Genomic DNA, 21,576 nt, shown 5'->3' on the forward strand with positions numbered 1-21,576 from the left:
TTAATGATTATAAAGGGAAAAGGATAGTTTTCAAGGTATTTTAAGAGTGAACTAAATCTGAAGTGCTATTTCATCAAAATTTTTTATTTCAGGATGGCATCTAAGAATTTTTAGTGTTTTTTTGCTTTTAATGTCATAATTCTAACATGGTCGATGGAAAGCCTTAACTGTGATTGTATGTATATAAATATATATACATATAACAAAACTTTTTATAAAATACCATACACGTTATTAAACATGAAACTAAAATTTGAATATGATGAAATATAGGGAAACAGAAACATTGTTTAGCAGATTTTCATAATTGTACTAATAATTTACTAGTAATTTTTTAAATTCTAATGCAACAGCCATTTAAAAGTTGGAAGCAGATGCAATATAAAAAATAGTAACTCTTTTATATTTAAAAAATTATAATTTAAGTTAAATAATAAATATATTTTAATATATTAAAGAATAATATCAATATGGCACACGAGACACTTCTTTGGTAATATTAAGAACAATAAATGAATTTCTCAAATTACTTATTCATAATATAAATCATTATAGATATCTTTTTACATTCTCATTCAGTCTTGTAATTAAGTTTCAAATATAAATTAAAAATATTTTAAGCTTATATTCTCTTAATTTTTATAAACGTATTTTTGTCTTCTTTAAAATTTGAATATGTTCTTCATTTTAGAATTTACAAAGCGTAGAATTCTGCAACCTTCAGAGCATTTCGACATCTTAGCAAATCCTTTAATTTATTCGACTAAATTTGGTTAATTTTGCTTTATTTAATCGATTTCGTATTCCTCCCTCGCGGATAGGAATAGCTTCTGTATAGTATGCGTAGCTTTAACTAAAACACAAAATAAATATAAATACATTAATATATGCTATTTAATACACAAAATTTAAATAATGAAAAATAAATATTGCATAAAGAGAGAGAGAGAGAGAGAGAGAGAGAGAGAGAGAGAGGAAGGGAGGGAGGGAGAGAGAAAGGAGATCATCAAAATTTCTATTAAATGTGAAAAAAGAAATGGAGAAGCGAGAAAATAAAGAAAGAAAGGCGGAGAGATAAAAGAAAAATGAGAAGATGGAGAGAAGATGATGGGAGAGGAAAAGAAGGAGAGAAATGGAGAAAAAAGGAAAGGGAAGAGATGGGAGAAGGTAAGAAAATGGAAAGAAGAGCGAGAAAATGAGGACCGAGAAAGAAAGGAAAGAACAAGAGGAATGGGAAAAGAAGAGGGAAACAGAGAGAAGAAAAAAAGATAGATGTAATTATATCAAATATTAAATAAACTTACAAGAGGGAACGGTCGGAAGTGTCCCTCACCGATTTTTATAAGCCTTGAATATGTTGTAGAGCATTGAAAAATATTAGATCCGTGTTTTTTTAGCAGCGTATCTCGACGTTTAGGGAGTAAACTAACCCCTTGAAAAAATCGGTTTTTTAAATTTCTGAGCTAATACTGTTAAAACGGTAAAATATATAAAAAATGTTTTAAATAAGAGGATATATGGTTTTTAATGTTCTTTGAAATAATGCAATCAAATTATAGAGGTGGGGGGGGGGGAGGAATTTGACATTTTTGACAAATTAGATATTTTTAAAAAATTTGATTACACTATTTTAAAGAACATTAAAAACCATAAAACTTTTATTTAAAACATTTTTGCTTCCTTATAGAGGAAGCTTTGCTTTAGTAAAAAATTTTTTTCTGATTTTTATACCAAGGTGTTTAGAATGTTCCAAAACATCGAAAATTCACATTTTTAAAAAATGGGTATGTATGTACGGATGTAGGTGCACACCCATATTTGTATTTAAATTTTAAATATCTTAAAAATTATTTCACTTGCAGCGCTCTAATTTGGCATACAAGTAAAGTAAAATTACACTTTATATACTGTAATTTCTAAAAAAATTTAAAGTATTTCATTTTTTATATTTTGAATTTTTTTAGAAATGTCTGCAATTGCTCTAACTTTCGTAAATTTTAAAATATCTTGATAAATTTTTCAATATACATAGACTCCCAGTAAGCAAGAAATATTTAATCAACATTTTATAATGTTGATTTTATATAAATTTTCTAAACGTTATGATATAATGTTTTATAAATATATGTTTAAAATATTATTAATACATATTCTAAAAAAATATTTTTAATAATGTTTTATAAATGTTTTAAAAATATTATTTAATAACACATATATTGCTCAAAATATTAATAAAATATTTTAAAAACGTTAATTTCAACATTACCGAAACCTCTAAATCGATGTCAAAGTTTGTTCATAATGATGTTGCATACAATGTTAAAAACTATATACTTGCCAACATAAATAACGTTGTAGCAATGATTTTTTGCTTACTGAACTATCATCAAAGAATGGTTGGTATTGAATTTGACGAAGTTCGGTGAAAGGGTTCATTTTTTATAAAATTTTGAATTTTTTATAAAATGACTTTTGTCGCTCTAACTTTTATAAATTTTAAGACATAGGGATAAATTTTTTACATAAATATCATTTAAGAAGGGTTGATATTGAGTTTGGCGATGGTCCGTGAGAGTTTATTTTTTATTTCCGTAAGGGGGTTAAAGGATTATTGAAATTAAATCTCAAATATGAGATTATTTAATATTTTAAAAAATCTTGGCAGTGACCAAGTAAAATTTGGTGCCTTGTGCACAGATATTTAATTCTAACGAAAAATTTAGTTTCGTTGGGATAACGCACTGTCTTCCGCGATCGGCTCTTATTGCCTGTCTTGCTCTACAATGCTCTACAACATATTCAAGGCTTATTAAAATCGGTGAGGGACACTTCCGACCGTTTTCTTGTTAATCATTTTTGCCAAAATTACGAACTGTTAATTTTCTGAAACCACAATGGTTTGTTTTTCCAAGTGACACCGAAGAAGTACGCTGGTATACCAGACGTGGTGATCAGAATGCCCATGCCAAGCTCATACGGTCTTTCGTAACACGGTACAATAACCAGAAAAGCACACAATGCCACGAATGTTATAGGTATCCATAATGGTACCTAAGAAAAAAAAAATTTTCATTGACAATTTTATTTTTTATATCTTTGATGTAACATATATTAAATAATTACCTTAATTGGTCGTTCCATTTCAGGTTTTTTATAGCGCAACCATAAAATTCCAGCAACAGAGAGCATAATGAAAAATGATTCTACTATGCTGCAATATGGAATCAGTACAAATATATCACTCGTACATAACATTATAAGGGATAAAATACACTGCAAAGGCAAAGAAGATTAAGTCATAATATGAAAAAACCAATTTTATTTGATTATTTAAAAAAAAATTTCCTTTTTCTTTTAACATCGTAATGAAATATAACTGTTAATAAGACGCTATTAAAAATCTTAAAATTTTTATAAATTTATATACAATGTACTAGCTCGTGGATCAAAAATAAATAATTATAAGTAAAATAAGCAAATACGAGCAAGCGTAAGGTTAATAAAACGCGTACCTTTATTCTATACTAATATAATCCATACAAACAAAGGGCATTTTTTTAGTTTAAACTTGGGTACTATAGTCAAAGCTCATAAGGATACTACTTCTACTTATGATAATATAAATATGGTGTATAAAATAAAATGTAAAGATTGCAAGGCATCTTATGTAGGCCAGACAAAAAGGGATCTGAGTACAAGAATCAAAGAGCATCAAAAAAATTTTTTTAAAATTACATCGGATTATTCAGTAATAACACAACATAGATTAAAATTTGATCACGATTTTGACTAGGACGAGGTTAAAATTCTAGATAAAAAACTCTTTTATAGAAAACGTTTAATTTCAGAAATGATCCATATAAAAAGACAAGAAAATAGCATTAATTTACAGACAGATACTGAGAGCCTAAATGAAATGTATCTCAATTTAATAAGTGGAATGTCTAAGATATAATTTATTGTAAAAAGATTGAAATGTTAGTTACTGGATCGTAACATCACAGTTGAGATTCAGATAACATTAGAAATTTTAAAGGTAATATACGGTAAACATTCTGCGCGTATATATATGAGTTTACTTGTTTGTCACATTTAGTCGACTTTTTGACATCGAATCGGTTAGATACATTTAAATGGTTTGTCCATGTATTAATTGTGTTTCGAGGAATGTTAACGTACATCTATTGGTATGTGTTTATTATTGGATCAACATTTATTTAATAACGATTAATAATTTTATTACTTTAATGACTTTATTTATACGATTGATTTTCTATAGTTTGAACAGATATTAATTTTTTGCTAAATTCTTGTCATTTTTTAGTTTTTAATTTTATTTGAGTGTTGTGTATTTTTTAAATAAACAATTTTTGACATGTGTTATTAGTCTACCAATAATAGATGACATACGACTGACATTCCTAACTGAGGTACATACCAACAACACTGGTGATGACGATTGAGATTAGTTATAGAAGATTTACACCGTAGATGTGAAAAATGACTTTAATATTGCGACTTTTTAATTAGTTTTCAAACATATTAGATGTAGTTATTTTGCGACAGTAACCCAGCTAACCATTTCTGCGGAGGCAAATGTAGGCAACAACTTTTGTTTGTATAAAATGGCCGCAGATAAGAAACATATTTTGTCATTACAAACACTGTGAGCATAAATTCAGTAAATATTTCCCAACATCTGTTAGCAGACTATATTGATAAAGTTGCAATGAGTAGCAAGCAGATCTGTCGAAAGTGTTGACAACAGATTGATGCCAAAAATGCAGCAGATCCTTCAGATCTAGGATTTTTCTTCGATTTGCTGAGCATTTAGCGCAAATCTGTCCTCAATTTACGATTGACAAATCTGTTCCCAGTCTGTTGCCAATCTGTCATCGCACTGTTAGTGACAGATCTGCTCTGGCGTTGCACCCAACTTGATGTTAAGATATACTTTCAACTTTTGATTGCAATTGGAGCGCACTCGAGGACACAGTAGGCCCTGGATTTGCAGCCATATTTGGTCGTATTTTGTTTCCCGATTGTTAACAATTTCCAAGCAAATGGTTAGCTGAGAAGTTAATATTTGCGCTGAAGATGGCAAAAGAAGGAGCCGAAACGTTCGTTTTTTCATTTTGTTTGTATGGATTATATTAGTATGGAATAAAGGTACGCGTTTTATTAACCTTACGCTTGCTCGTATTTGCCTATTTTATTTATAATTATTTATTTTATAAATTTAATTTAAAATTTTAATTAACGTCGTATATACCAGAAATATTAAGGCAGGTGTAGGTGTGAGTTTTGACATATTGATATGGCTTAGCATTGAAGGAAAGTGGCCATTTCTAGCGCCAACAAAACACATCCTGGACGATGTCATAATATGAACGCTCAATCCTCCGAAGGCGGATATAGCCACCATTACAGGTATCATCCACGCCATGTATCCAAGAAGTTGATTGCCGAAAGTCTAATGTAAATACTAAATTCTACACAATATCCGATAATTCAGCTCTAACAAACATTGTGTCTACAATATTCATACTAGATGAAAATACTACTTACCACTGCGATGGCATTAGAAGCAATCATAGCAGTTGGTGTTACAACCGCTAGATAAGCAACATTGGCCATAACATATATCACAGTCACTAATGGCAGTGATACATAAATCGCACGTGGAAGATTCCTAACAATAAGAAATTATTCAATTGTTATGTTATTTCAAGTAGAAGCATAATCAGGTTATTTTACAGTTTTCATTTTTCTGTTAACATTAGAGAAAACTCTAATCCCTATAGAATTAATAGCTTACACATAAGGATCTTTCAATTCTTCTGTCATAAAATTCAAATAATTCCATCCTGAGTATGAAAATATTCCAGAATAAAAGGCCACAGCAATCTTGCCAGGATTGGTATTGGTATTTTCGAAAGTATTTTCAAAGTTTTCAGTGTGTCCTAATTAATATAACTTTTATTAATAGATGTGCCGAAATATACTTAAAATTTATAAATAAATTAAATTACAAATTAATGAGAAGTTTAAATAATAAATCAAATTAAGAAAAAACAGTTTGAGCTTTAACGCGATAATTGGTGCGTAAAATAGAATTGTATTTTAATACATTTAATAAATTGCAAAACAAACGTTTCAATTTAATTTGGATCCTTTTCAATGTTACAGAGTTATAAAGTGCGAATTACATTACAAAAACTCAGAATTAGATTATATAAGATAATTACATTAACGTATACGTGCCGGGAAACGATATAACACTTGGTTACAACGCAAGCTGTCTCACCAAGATGTACTCGAAAAACTTGATAAAATCGCAGTGTCCGTAATCCATACTCAATAGCCTTGTCTAACTGGATTACATAGACCGTGTATAAATAGCTAAAAAACCAGAATCTAAGAGCACCGCTTCACTATCAACAAAACTTCCTCATTGCATTTTGTTGTTACAGAACAAGACATAAGTCCGATTGGGATAAAATTCATATTTTAGATACAGAACACTCTTATAACTAAGGTAGAACACTCTTACCTTATGAGACATATCGGAGATGCTGCATATAAAACGTCAGCATGTGACATTAATGTACAGGATGATTTAAGATTGTTCAATACCTGCTATTTTTAAATTATAATAAATGTTCCCAAAGGGATAACTGCTCCTGGATGTTTATATTTCTCGCGGGTTTATATTATTTTCTGCGCTCCTTTCACCTTATATGTGTTATTTTCTTTTGCGTCTCTCATTTACTGACAGCTTTTTGACAGCTTATTGATTAGTTATTAAATTTGCCTTTTATATTTCGGAAGCAACTGATTTTATATACGTGATTATTCGTTTTACACATTATATTCAATGTTTTACATTGTAAGTACTCTCATTAATTTGACCCCCTCCCTTTCTCCCTCCCCCCCCTCTCTCTCTCCCTCTCTCTCTCTCTTCCTTTAATTTTCCCTCTTCAATTTTATTATTTCTTCTTTCTACCTTTATTTCTAATTTAATTTATATAACCCTCAGTTACACAGTATATGCTATTTTCACCAGTTAGCGGACAAGGCTATTGCGTATGGATTACGGACACTTCGATTTTGTCATGTTTTTCAAATGCATTTTGGTGAGACAGCTTGCATTGTACCCATGTGTCATATCATTTCCGGACACATGCGTTTCCGTTAATACAATTCACAGTTAATTTAATTCTGAGTTTTTGTAATGTAACTCTACAACTCTGTAACATCGAAAAAGATCCGAATTAATTGAAACGTCTGTGATTTATCAAATGTATTAAAATACAATTCTATTTCACGCACCAATTACTGCGTTAAAGCTCAAACTGCCATTCTTTCTCTTTCTAATTTACTTAAAATTTATTTAGAAAACCTACCCATGCACAACCAGATTAATCCAGCTATAATAATAATTGTCAGTGCCCCGATTTTAGTAAACATAAATATATTCTGCATTTTAGAAGTTTCTTTCACATCATAACAATTGATAAACGTAAGCAAACCTAAAAATATCATATATTATATTTTGTACTTATATTATTATATTTTTATATTATGAATTAGATTTTTATAATATATATTATTTTATATATTACTAAACAACACAAGCGCACGCGTAACGCGCCCCATTTTCCTCTTTTATGTAATGATTTTATTTAATTTAATTTTAAACAACTGTCAATCCTCGTAATTACAGCTTGATGCTACGAATATAACACACAACGCAAATCAAGACAACTAAATCAGAATCGCGGAAGAGCTAGAACAATAAAATTCAAGATACGCGAGTATCGACTTTAGATGCCTTTTTAGAAATGGATTTTACATATACACACACACGCGCGCGCACACACAATTTATGTAAAAAAATATGGTAATTTTATTAAAAAAAATTAAGGTAACCTTTACATGACCTTAAAACAACTAGCCAAGGTCAAATCACATTCTCATTTTATGTCCCCCTCAAAACCATAAAATTTTTATCTAAAACATCTTTTTCTAAAAACGCTATCATTTCGAGATATTTGTTGCTAAATGAGAGCGAAATGCGCAAAAAATTTTAAAGAACAAAAATCTTAATTGTGGTATTCCATTTTTATGCACCGGTAACCACGCCTGGCTCTCATTTAGTCAGTTTCATTTGAATATTTTAAATGAAGTGATTGATAAAGCATTTAAGTTTTTAACAAAATAATAAGATGCAATTTAATTCGACCAAAAACTGGCTATTCATTTATTAAAAATAAGTACACACTACGTTTCGACCCACATTGTGGTCCTTTTCAAGTGTTGTTCTTATTCAGCAATTATATTAATTAAAAATAGAAACACGACAGTTGTCCTGTCATATCGACAATCTGTTAACTACTGTCTCAGCTAATTAAAAAATTAAATACATTAATTAGACGCGTCAAAGATTTACCTTTAGAAGAAAAAACAGGAGTAGTATATAAAATTAATTGCGCAAATTGTTCCTCATTATATATTGGTCAAACTAAACGACAATTAGGCACACGTATAAAAGAACATTTTAATAATTTTAAAGTACACAACAGTAATTACTCAGTCATAAGTAATCATAAATTGGATAATGGTCATGATTTCAATTGGTCTGCTCCAGAAATTTTACATCATGAGAAATACGTAAGTAAACGAGAAATCGCGGAGATGTTTTTTATCAAAAAATTTGACAACACAATTAACTTACAAAAAGACACGGATAATCTAAATAATGCTTGCGAAAAATTAATAAAGGTCATTTAGTTTAATCTAAATAATGAGTATATAAGGAGCTTGAAATTAACACGATAACATAGTTATTTCGTTTTCATACTATTATATGATGTCATATTCTAAGATCGAATTTTTGTTTTTTAAAAAAGTTGTGATTTACTTTGTTTTAAGAGCATAGGTATGTTTGCGTATTAACGTGTGAAAGTTTCTATATATTTTATTATTTTTATTTATTTTTCTAATAATTGTTAATATTATATTATAGCACTTGATAAGGGTCGAAACCCACGGCCGAAACTGAATATTCAATAAAATTACTTATTTGCCAGAGTTGGTCGATTGAATTATTACCATTTTTTAATTATCATCTGGTGACTGTATAGTTTTATATCGTTTAGATAAAAAAAATTATCAATTTTCCTATATATTTATTGGAAAATTGATAATTTCCTTTTATTATTTTCCGAATTCTTATATCTTACAACAAAGAATTATGTAACATTAGTAAAAAAATAAAATCCAAATTAATTTAAATTGTGACTAAGATATTCTTTTGTGCAACCGGCGCACGAAAAGTCGCCCTTTTCGCACATGATGGGATTTTAGAAAGGGCTCCCTTTCCACGCACACAAAATATCGTAGCCAACATGTGCGGGTCATAAATCGGCCGAATTGTCACACTCGGCTTCGCCTCGTGCGCCAAACTTCCGCACTCTTGGCCGATTTACGATCCCCCGCACTTGTTAGCTAATATACATGTTGAAACTATTAAAATATGACTCTACATACAAGGTGTATCTGAATGATCTGTACAAACTTTTAAGATATGTTCCAGGGACCAAAACAAGCAGAAAATGTCATATAAACATGGGGTCGAAAACGCTTCTTTCTAGAGTTATAATGGTTTGAAATTTTCTTGCAGTAGAACAAATTATGACATTAAATCGTATAAGAACTATATTTATTTCTACGGATATAACAAAACAGTACACTAGCTATATAGCAAATACTCAAAATGGCCTCTGTTAGATTTCAAAGATTCTGTGTCTGAACCGTCATGACTTTATAGCAAGCGTTTTCGACCGCATGTTTATATGACATTTTCTGCTTGTTTTGATCCCTGAAACTTATTTCCAAAATTTGTACAGGCCATTCAGATACACCCTGTACATATACATTCAGAAATGTTAACTTATGCCAGGGTTGGAAATGTTAACTTATGCCAGATATGTATCTTAAAATATCTGAGATACGTATTTAAATACGTATCTTATTTAAACACAGTATTTAAATATACCGAATAATCAAGTATTTCGAATTTTGTAATTAATTATTTAATTTAAATGTATCTTGTATTTAAATATAATTATGTCATTACATATATATTATATAATATAATATATGCTATTATATGTTTATTTTAATTATTATTATTTTATAAAGTTTAAAATTCAAATAAATAAACTTATTTTTCAAAAGTGTTGAAATTAACTTACTTTTGATATTATTTTCATATAATTTTACTATTAGACTATATATATATATATATATTATATATTATAATAAAAGGAAATTACTAGGCCAACTAACGAGCAGAAAATTAGTTGTTAATAAAAAAACCCATCTTTATTATTAATATAATTCGTAAACGTTTCGACCTCACTAAGGTCTTCATCAATACAAAGTATAAACAATTTAATAAAAAAACCTAACATTAAAACATAATATAAAAAATGTGATCGAAAACATATGATGTAATCTCGCAAATATTTCAATGGAGAAAGCTATGTCAATTCGAAAACACAGTTACTACCGATACAAGAGTATGTTCTAACGCAATTAAGTACGAGCCGTTCATAAAAACCTTTTGCATAATTCCTCGTTGATAGGCGAGGGAAAAATAGTTAAAGTTGCTTTATGAGTCATTATCTTGAAAAATCCGTATAGTCAAAAATTTTAAATTCAACGATTTTCGTAGTAATCCGTACTGCACATATACATAAATTATTAATACTGTGAAAATGTGTAAAAGATTCTTTTCGTGATGTGATAAATTACTTACTTCTATGTCCATATGTTAAACGGTAACTTAGTCAGGATATCATAGGAATCACCAACTTTCTATATAATTGTTGTTATACTAGTGAAAGTCAAAGTTAAAATGAGAAGAGAACGTCGGTGTAAAATAATATCTATGCTGTTATATTTATTTGTCATGACTAAGACAATTTGTCGAGAATGTCAAAATAACTGCTATCGAGTAACTCAGTGTCCTTGTTTAAATTAATGCTGGTTTTGTGTTCTTTAATATGTAGCATTTCAGATATAAGCCTTTTTTGGTCATTTCTTTCATTATCCAAAACTTTTGCATTTTCCCAATCAAATGAATGTCCTTCATTTAAAATATGTTCAGAAATCACTGATTGTGAGTGTCTCGTAGAGTCCAATTTAACATTATTCATATGTTCTTTAATTCGCAATTATCTGACCTATGTAAGTCGCATCGCAATCGTTGCAGTTTATTTTATAGATAACATTAGAATGATAATAATAAAGATGGGTTTTTTATTAACAACTAATTTTCTGCTTGTTAGTTGGCCTAGTAATTTCCTTTTATTAATTTTGAATTTATGCGAGCCTTTATTTTCTAAATAAATATATATATATATAATATATATATATATATATATATATATAATACTTAATATTAAAGTAATTACAATAAAATCATCTACTATTACTATTATTTTTAAAAAATTCATTATCTACTATTATTTAAAAAATTTAATTTTTTTAAATAATACTAGATAATCTTTTTGTAATTACTTTAATATTAAGTATATAGTATATAATTAGAAAATTTAAAAAATAATTGTATTTAAAAGTATTTATAAGTGTATTTAAATATATTTAATATTTAAATATATTTCAAAACCAAAATATTTCAATAGTATCTAACTATATGTTAAACAGTATCTTGTACCTTGTATTTAAATATTTTGTTTCGAAGTATCTGCCCAACCCTGGCTTATGTAATGCATATAACCAGGGTTGGGTAATAACAAGTTAATTAATTAAGTTTTAAAAAAAGTTAAAAAGTTACTAACTTACTATTAGCTTAGTTAATATTTAAAATGTGTTAATTTATAACTTCAACTAGTTATTTTTTACCTTAAACTTATTAATTTTTTCCTAACAAGGAGATGACCAAGATTTGTCCCCTCCGATCTAAATGAGCTTTACGGATGTTGTTGTCCTACTCCCCCACTAATTACCGGTAGAACACTTTTTGATAACGCTCAAGCATTCGCGAGATTTTTATTTTTTTTTTTTTAATTAATATTGTGATAGTTATAGTACATTTTAACTAAATATTTTTAAAAGTTTTATGCAATAGATTTGACATAGACTCTGTTAATATATATATGTATATATATATTTTAACATTTTATTTAACATATTATATATAATATACCAGGATTCGTCCTCTCCGATTTGAATGAGTTTTACGGATGTTGTTATCCTACCCCCCTCCCCCCCCCCACTAATTACCGGTAAAACACTTTTTGATAACGCTTAAGCATTCGCGAGATTTTTATTTAAAAAAAATTTTTTTTTTCTAATCAATATTTTGATAGTTATGGTACCTTTTTATTAAATATTTTTGACATAAAAATGTTTACAGTAGATTTAACATAAATTATATTAATATATATTTTAATATTCCATTATACAGGGTGTCCCATAATTCGCGAATCACCTTTCATGGGCAGATAGAGCGTGTTAAACTGAATAGAAAAGTTCTGTATCATTTTGTGATATTCGCAATAATTATTGAGTTATTAACTAAAATATCTAAACGAATGAGCGGGTAGAAAGCGATAGGCCGGACTCGGTGTGCATGTCGGATGACTTATTTGTTATATGCCGCTTAGTATCAAAAGTATCATCTTACTTTTCGGCGCCACTACATTGGTCGCCGCTCGCTGCATGACGCCGCCTCTTGATCAAATAATGCTTTCTACCTGCTGGTTCGTTTAGATATTTTAATAAATAACTCAATAATTATTGCGAATATCGCAAAATGATACATGAACTTTCTATTCAGTTTAACACGCTCTATCTGCCCATGAAAGGTGATTCGCGAATTATGGGACACCCTGTATATAATGTATTAAATAATAGTAGATTGTGTATCAAGTGCGGAAAGTTGACAATTGGTAACGAGTGCGGGGGATGGACGCACGAGCTGAAGGCGAGTGCGACCACCCCACACAAGTGAACAATTGTCAATCCGCACGTGATACACATACTATTTTGTATTATAAGTGCAGGCACAGTGGCTTTGTGCGCGTTTTCTGTGCGCGAAGTGGCCGATCGCACGCCGCTATCTTGCGGCGGCACGATGCGGGAATAGCCGTGTTCAAAGTCATTGTCCACGGCTGAAGCCGCACTCACCGCGTCGTCGCTAGATGGCGGCGTGGGAAATCAGCCGCTTTCCGCACAGAAAACACGCACACAAAGTGCCACTTTGCCTGCACGTGTAATACAAAATATTAAAATATATATTAATAGAATTTAAATCTACTGCAAAAATTTTTATGTTAAAAATATTTAGTTAAAATGTACTATAACTATCACAATATTGCAAAATTAATACCTAATCAAAACATCACATACCAATGCTCAAGCTCGTATGACAATAAAAACAATGATAAATTATTAAATTAAGGCCATGTGTAACGAGCAATACGATATTATTTTATTATTGAGAAGAAAATTCTTAATTTGAAATAATAATTATACAAACGTTTCGAGCTCTACTTGCTCCTCTTCAGTGCGCAAAAAAATAGTGATAATAAATAACGATAATAAATAAATACATAAAATTCTAATAAAAAATCCGCAATACATAGTCAATATAAGTTATATAGTTGAGTCATAGTTAAAACGCAAAATATATTTACAATGAATTGAGACCATTAAAATAGTTCAACAAAGTAAGAACCCAATTAGAAGCAGAATGATTCGTCCGGTTATTCATAAAATATATTAGAATTATTAATAAAAACTTGGAGTGACACTTATACATTACTCCAAATGAACCACTTATCGTTATTTGACGAAAGTCCCTCGATCTGGCAATGATTATGTTCATCCTCTCCAAATTATTTGATATTTGTTAACTGAATTTAAAGAATTTATTCAATTGTAAAATAGGATTCCACTAATGTGTATGTGAAAAAAAGATTAAAAATTATAAATTAAACTAACTACTAAAATATTGAACCTTTATGCTTACAAATTGTTCCGAATAACTTGAGATGACGATGCTTCTAATTGTTGTTGGCCTTATTGTTAGTACTTGACTGTTGTCTAGTCTTTTAAAAAGTCGAATAAATAGGTGTCAGATCTCACAAAATAAACATTTACATAAGTCTAAAAATTCGATATTTCTTCTAGAATGTCGAAATACGCGTTGTTAAGCAATTCGGTGTCTGTGTTATTATTTATACCATGCCTTTGTTCCTTGATGTGTATCATTTCCGAGATAAGTCTTTTATAATAATTAGATTCAATATCAAGTATTTTAACGTTATCCCAATCAAAAGCATGTTTTTTATCCATAATATGTTCAGAGACCACAGAATGCTTGGAGGAATCAAATTTAATATTATTCATATGCTCTTTTAGTCTAGTGTGTAATTTTCTTTTGGTTTGCCCAACATACGAAGCTTCACAATCCTTACAATTAATTTTGTAGACAACATTATTATTATTGTTATGCACGTTTTTGTCCTTGTGGACTTTAATTAATTTGTTAAGATTATTTAGACAACGGTATCCTACTCTGAAATCTGATTTTTTTATTGTCGATGCTATTGTCTCAGAAATGTTATTAATGTATGGAATGACGAAAAATTTTTTCTTGCTATTATCTTCTGCAATTTCTTTTTTTCTATTGTTGTTAAACTGACCATTGTTTAAAACTCTTATTCTCTTATTTATTTCTTTAAAGATTAAATGAATAGGGTAACCGTTGTCCAATAATATTTTAATACACAGTTCTAAATTTTTCTTATGATATATGGGATGAGATAATAACAATGCCCTATTAATAAGATTATAAATTACTCCTATTTTATGGCACATAGGGTGACTCGATAAAAAAGATAGTACTCTACCTGAACATGTCTTTTTTTGAAACCAATCTAAGTGTATGATGTTGTCTATTATTTTAATGTTTAAATCTAGAAAATTTATGCTTCTATTAATTTCGTATTCAATCGTAAATTGTAGTCGTTGATTGTAACTATTAAACTTATTCAATACGCTATCAATTTTATTCTTTGGTGCCACCATAATAATGTCGTCTACATATCTATAATATATTCCAATACCGATGTCCAATTCATTAATTATTGATTCTTCAAGATCTTGCATAACAATATTAGCAATTATTGGCGATAACGGGGAACCCATAGGTGTGCCATAAACTTGCTTGTATACAATGTCATTGAATGTGAAGTATGTTGACGACAATATAAATTTAACCATGGAAATGAATTCATTTTTTGGAATTAATGTATGTGTATTGATATAATTCCATCTATTGCTCACACTTTCTATTGCAAGATCTATCGGAATGTTAGTGAATAGTGAAACCACGTCTAATGATATTAGAATATCTTCCGCACCAATTTTCTTACCCGCTAGCTTGCTGTAAAGTTCAAAACTATTATTTACATTACTTTTTCCCGTAGGAATACTATTTGAAATGATTTTATGTAAAAATGTGGCTATCGAGTAAAGCGTGGTATTAATCGATGACACAATTACTCTAAATGGAGTATTCTCCTTGTGTATTTTTGGGAGACCATAACATTTTGGAAGAAGGGAGTCGCTGGAACGTAGTGAGTAATATTCTTTATTAGAAATGTACCCTTTTTTTTGCCATTTCTTAAGAATATCGTTTAGTTCCTTTTCTATTTTGGAGGATGGGTTCTTTTTTATGATAGAATAGGTGCTATTGTCTTCAAGTAAACCTTCCATCTTATTCGTGTAATATTCTTTTGTCATCGCGACTGTTACGTTGCCCTTATCAGCCCTTGTAAAAAGAATATCCGGATTATCATGGCAAAACCTCCTTGTATATTTATACATACTAATCAAATCTTCATGAGTTGAATTAAACTTAGTTTTGCCGTGTAAAAAATAGGAAAGTTGTGGAACCAGATTGTTACGTAATGTATTTAAATTTTTCATGTTAGAACTAGTGGAATTCCCTTCTATATCTTTGATAAACTCGTGTATGGCCAACTTTTTGTCATTCTTAAACGGCAGGCCGAATTTACTTCCAAATTGTAATAGATTAGTGACATTGGTAGGAATTATTGTGTCAGTCAAATTAATAAACCATTTTTCGTTAGTACTGGTTAGAGGATTAATATGTTTGTCTCTGAATTTATTAGGATATATGACAATGTCTTTGTTTATATTATTGTTTACTGAAATTGTTGATTGTGGAATGTCTATTTTGTTGATGGAATAACTAAGTTTAATCGGTTTGATATTTCTCAGATATTCGTCTTGTTTCTTTTTAATTAGCCAATTAAATTTGTTATTATGTTTGTTATGTAGTCTGTTATAAAACATGTCAAATGAGATGAAATGATGTCTTAAAATTTCGTTCCATATGTGTACTGGCAGTTTGTTAGCCACATATCTTGAAATATTGTAAAGTTTACCATGTAATAAATTAATTAATCTATATAAATCTCTGATTTCAATATTTAAAATTTGTTTTTTGAATCTGTACAGCAAGCTATCAAGCCTTTTTTTCGATCTAAAGTGATGCAAACAAAATTGATTCCTACAATACGACGTCAAGTGGTTAGGTAAGACATCAAAATTTTTACAATGTTTTAAAAAATTCAACTTTGATCTAGCTTTGATTATTTGATAATTTAAATCAATCCATTGCTTTAACCTCCATGTTATTTCTCCCCCAAATGAATTATATAAGAACTTAAAATTAAAACGATCAAATTTAAACGGAATATTAGTATAACGCATTTTCAGGCCAGCGTAAAAAGCAATGCAAAATTAATACCTAATCAAAACATCACATACCAATGCTCAAGCTCGTATGACAATAAAAACAATGATAAATTATTAAATTAAGGCCATGTGTAACGAGCAATACGATATTATTTTATTATTGAGAAGAAAATTCTTAATTTGAAATAATAATTATACAAACGTTTCGAGCTCTACTTGCTCCTCTTCAGTGCGCAAAAAAATAGTGATAATAAATAACGATAATAAATAAATACATAAAATTCTAATAAAAAATCCGCAATACATAGTCAATATAAGTTATATAGTTGAGTCATAGTTAAAACGCAAAATATATTTACAATGAATTGAGACCATTAAAATAGTTCAACAAAGTAAGAACCCAATTAGAAGCAGAATGATTCGTCCGGTTATTCATAAAATATATTAGAATTATTAATAAAAACTTGGAGTGACACTTATACATTACTCCAAATGAACCACTTATCGTTATTTGACGAAAGTCCCTCGATCTGGCAATGATTATGTTCATCCTCTCCAAATTATTTGATATTTGTTAACTGAATTTAAAGAATTTATTCAATTGTAAAATAGGATTCCACTAATGTGTATGTGAAAAAAAGATTAAAAATTATAAATTAAACTAACTACTAAAATATTGAACCTTTATGCTTACAAATTGTTCCGAATAACTTGAGATGACGATGCTTCTAATTGTTGTTGGCCTTATTGTTAGTACTTGACTGTTGTCTAGTCTTTTAAAAAGTCGAATAAATAGGTGTCAGATCTCACAAAATAAACATTTACATAAGTCTAAAAATTCGATATTTCTTCTAGAATGTCGAAATACGCGTTGTTAAGCAATTCGGTGTCTGTGTTATTCTAATTGGGTTCTTACTTTGTTGAACTATTTTAATGGTCTCAATTCATTGTAAATATATTTTGCGTTTTAACTATGACTCAACTATATAACTTATATTGACTATGTATTGCGGATTTTTTATTAGAATTTTATGTATTTATTTATTATCGTTATTTATTATCACTATTTTTTTGCGCACTGAAGAGGAGCAAGTAGAGCTCGAAACGTTTGTATAATTATTATTTCAAATTAAGAATTTTCTTCTCAATAATAAAATAATATCGTATTGCTCGTTACACATGGCCTTAATTTAATAATTTATCATTGTTTTTATCACAATATTGATTTAAAAAAAAAAAATTTTAATTAAAAAAAATAAAAATCTCGCGAATGCTTGAGCGTTATCAAAAAGTGTTTTGCCGGTAATTAGTGGAGGGTAGGACAACAACATCCGTAAAGCTCATTCAGATCGGAGGGGACAAATCTTGGTCATCCCCTTGTAAGTTAAATTTTTTTATCTCATAATACTATTGTTTTTTTTTATGTTATAAACGTATTATTTTTAAACCACAATCTACACTTCATTCCTCTCGACCAATGGAGCCAAACGCGATGTTAATGCGACAATTAAGAAAGAAAGAAAATTTGGAAACTAAGGAATTTGAATCCTATGGTTGGGATCTCAAAAATTCCTCTTGTTCTTTCTCTTAACATCCCCTGTAAAGAAATAAGCGAGAAAAATATTGGTCCGAAATTCGGCTGAATCGGGCCATTTTTCTCGCTTATTTCTTTACAGGGGATGTTAAGAGAAGGAACAAGGGGAATTTCTGAGATCCCAACCATAGAATTCAAATACCTTAGTTTCCAAATTTTCTTTCTTTCTTAATTGTCGCATTAACATCGCGTTTGGCTCTATTGGTCGAGAGGAATGAAGTGTAGATTGTGGTTTAAAAATTAAAGAGCTGACTTAAAAATATTCTTATTATTGTATTATTTTTAAATTAAAGTATTATTAATTTTTATGTTTATCATCAATTGCAATTACCAAAAAATATATTTTTATATAAAAATCAAAATTTCTTTGTTATTTGTTATAAATTTTAAAAGAATTAACAAAATTCTAATTTAATATAAATGATGTTTTTATAAATTAACTTTTGATTTAAGTTCAATTAATTTAATCTTAACTTTAACTGACAAGTAACACTAGGGAAATGCCATATGGCGATTTTTTTAAAACTTGGTATACAAGTAGTACATGAAAAACTATTGATCGATATTAGGGGTAGGTTCGACTATTTTACGAATTATTTTTATGATTGTTGCGAAATCAGGTAACTAAGGGTTTTTGGGGTCGCTGATAACGAATCTGAAGTCCGTTTTTAAGAATTCAAAATGGCGGATCCAAAATGGCGGTCGCATTTTTTGCAGTTGCGATAAGGGTGACTTCTACCCTTCAAACGGCTTTTGGGCCGATATAACAAAATACGTGTCCAATAAAGTTTTCCATGTACTACTTGTATACCAAGATGCAAGAAAATCGCCGTATGACACTTCCCTAGCGTTACTTGTAAGTTAATTTTTTGGTCATACAACTTTTAACTTAACTAAATTAATTTTATAAGCAACTAACTTTAAATTAATTTTGTTTTAAAAAATTATTAACTTACTGAACCTGTATATAGCTATATAGGTGTTTCAAAAAGAATGGTCAACATTCTACGACATGATTGTACACATCATTTTAAGCAAAAAAGTTTATATAAAGATGTGTTCTATTCTGCATGATTAAAGATACAATGTGTTCAATCAAAAATGAATACGCATTTATTAACTTAATCAGGATTAAATTCTATGAAACAATTACATTAAATCTTAAATATATTATAATTTCAATAATTAATAATAATTAATAAATAATAATTTTAGTATGAATGAATATGAAGCTTTTTAACCATCAAACATCAAAAATTTCAAACTAACACATTACTTATCAAATGTGATTCAAATGTGATCAAGTGTAAACATACTGTATCTTTATAACCGTAAGAATAGGTTTATATCAACTTTTTTGCTTAAAATGATGTATACAATCTTGTCATACAATGCTGACCATTCCTCCTAAAATACCCTATATATCACTAGTATCTCATATGTAAATACATCTTATACATAATGTATTTACTTCTAAATAAAATATTGTATTTTTAACAATACTAAAGTCTTACATATACTCAGTGCAGCAATTAATCGCACACCATAGTCCGGGGTGTCACAATTAGGAAAAAATGGTTGTAAAACATACTGAGCAAAAGTGAGTCCCATGATAGCATTTGTAGTAGGTCTGTAAATAACATAAAAATAATGTAAATATATATCTGATATTTTTTCCAACTAATAAAATTTGAATAAATAAAGATCTACTCACACAAAAATTAAATTAGCAGCCCATAAGTACAGAAATGAAGGCAGTGCACCAAATGCTTCATAAATGTAAGCATAATCTCCTCCACTGCGAGGTATACTGGTACCTAATTCTGCATAACACAAGGCACCAACCATAGAGAGTAGGCCACATAGTATCCATATGATTAGAGACACTCCTACACTGCCCACTTCTTGTATCACTCCCTTTGGTGAAATAAAAATGCCTGTAAATGTAGCTTAATGTAAATATTTAATATAAACATATAAAAGTATAAATTATCAAAATCATTGATTTAATAACTGAATGTCTTGTTTATAGAAACTGTATAGCTTTAATATATGTACCTGAGCCAAATATAATTCCTAATATAATAGCTACTCCTTCTAAAAGACCTAACTGCTTTTTCATTTGTATCTTGTTCGTAAGCTTTTGCTGGTTTCCATATGGCGATCGAATAGATCCTTCATCATCAGAGCTTATTAATTGCATTTCTCTGTGTGATTCATTGAATACTTCATTCACCATATTTATAAAATACTGCCTTAGAAGATATTAAATTTGCTTCAATAATTAGTAATAAAATAATTTAAGATTTTTTAATTAATTTTACTAAATATAGCAAAAATATCATTTATAATTTGAATATTATTATAGAAAATGATACATAGAAATATAATACAGAGAACACCTTTTCCTCATATATTATATCTCAAAGTGTAATAAATTCAGTAAAGCCTGTTCTACAATTACGTAAACGTAGATGTAAGTAATCGTTTGCAAACGGTAGTAATATGGTTTACAACTGTTTTTTATGACATCGTACAACCACTCACATCTACGTTTACGCAATTGTAAGAACAGGCTTAAGTTTAAAAGCAAATATAATAAATATTTAGCTAACAATACTCTACTTATTTAGAATATGATAATCATATACTATTTATAAAATTTGATTTATTCAATTCTTTTCTTTTTTCTTTTTTTGTAAAAAAAATGTTTTAAAAAATAGTTGCTTGGAAGAATAGTATAAATAAAAAACAGAGTATAATAATATAAACGGCACTCCTCACACTTAAGAAACTCTTTAGCTATCACAGAATTCTATATCTTCTTTTTCACGGTTTAATGGCCTATATAACCCTAATTGGATTACAGAATTCTATATAATATACTAGGACTAGGCTTTTAATTTCGTATAGACTGAAAGAATATACATAGACGTAACATATTAGCTGTCTACAAACACAAGGGGTAAAGAGAGGTGATGATATAGATAGAGCTTCTGCACATGGTCACATCGACGCGTTAAGGTGCCTTTTCATACGCAACATGCTGCAGCAGCAAATCAGTCACGTGATCAAAATTTATTCGAGCATATTTCTTTGTTCTATTATTTCAGAGGTTTGTTCGCGTCGCATGCCCCAACTTGCTCCTTTTTACTTCA

General features: G+C 29.1%; 1 protein-coding gene across 2 annotated transcripts; it reads right to left on the reverse strand.

Moving 5' to 3' along the window:
* Positions 1 to 63: 63 nt before the first annotated feature.
* gb (solute carrier family 7 member genderblind) lies at positions 64 to 21,422 on the reverse strand. Of its 2 annotated transcripts, none has more exons than XM_085483315.1 (11): positions 21,203 to 21,422; positions 20,477 to 20,669; positions 20,133 to 20,355; positions 19,933 to 20,048; positions 7,407 to 7,532; positions 5,819 to 5,963; positions 5,569 to 5,692; positions 5,273 to 5,473; positions 3,124 to 3,273; positions 2,874 to 3,051; positions 64 to 853 (listed from the first exon to the last, which is right to left on the reverse strand). In XM_085483315.1, the coding sequence occupies exons 2-11, from the start codon at positions 20,655 to 20,657 to the stop codon at positions 789 to 791; spliced, it is 1,509 nt and encodes a 502-aa protein (XP_085339441.1). In that variant the 5' UTR covers positions 20,658 to 20,669; positions 21,203 to 21,422; the 3' UTR covers positions 64 to 788. The 2 variants fall into 2 exon arrangements, with proteins under 2 accessions (XP_085339441.1, XP_085339442.1); XM_085483316.1 differs by having other exon boundaries at positions 20,477 to 20,625; positions 21,203 to 21,421.
* Positions 21,423 to 21,576: the final 154 nt, after the last annotated feature.

Source organism: Nylanderia fulva, unplaced genomic scaffold (assembly GCF_048542155.1).
Source record: "Nylanderia fulva isolate GAGA-0341 unplaced genomic scaffold, ASM4854215v1 Scaffold240, whole genome shotgun sequence".
Taxonomy (NCBI): domain Eukaryota; kingdom Metazoa; phylum Arthropoda; class Insecta; order Hymenoptera; family Formicidae; genus Nylanderia; species Nylanderia fulva.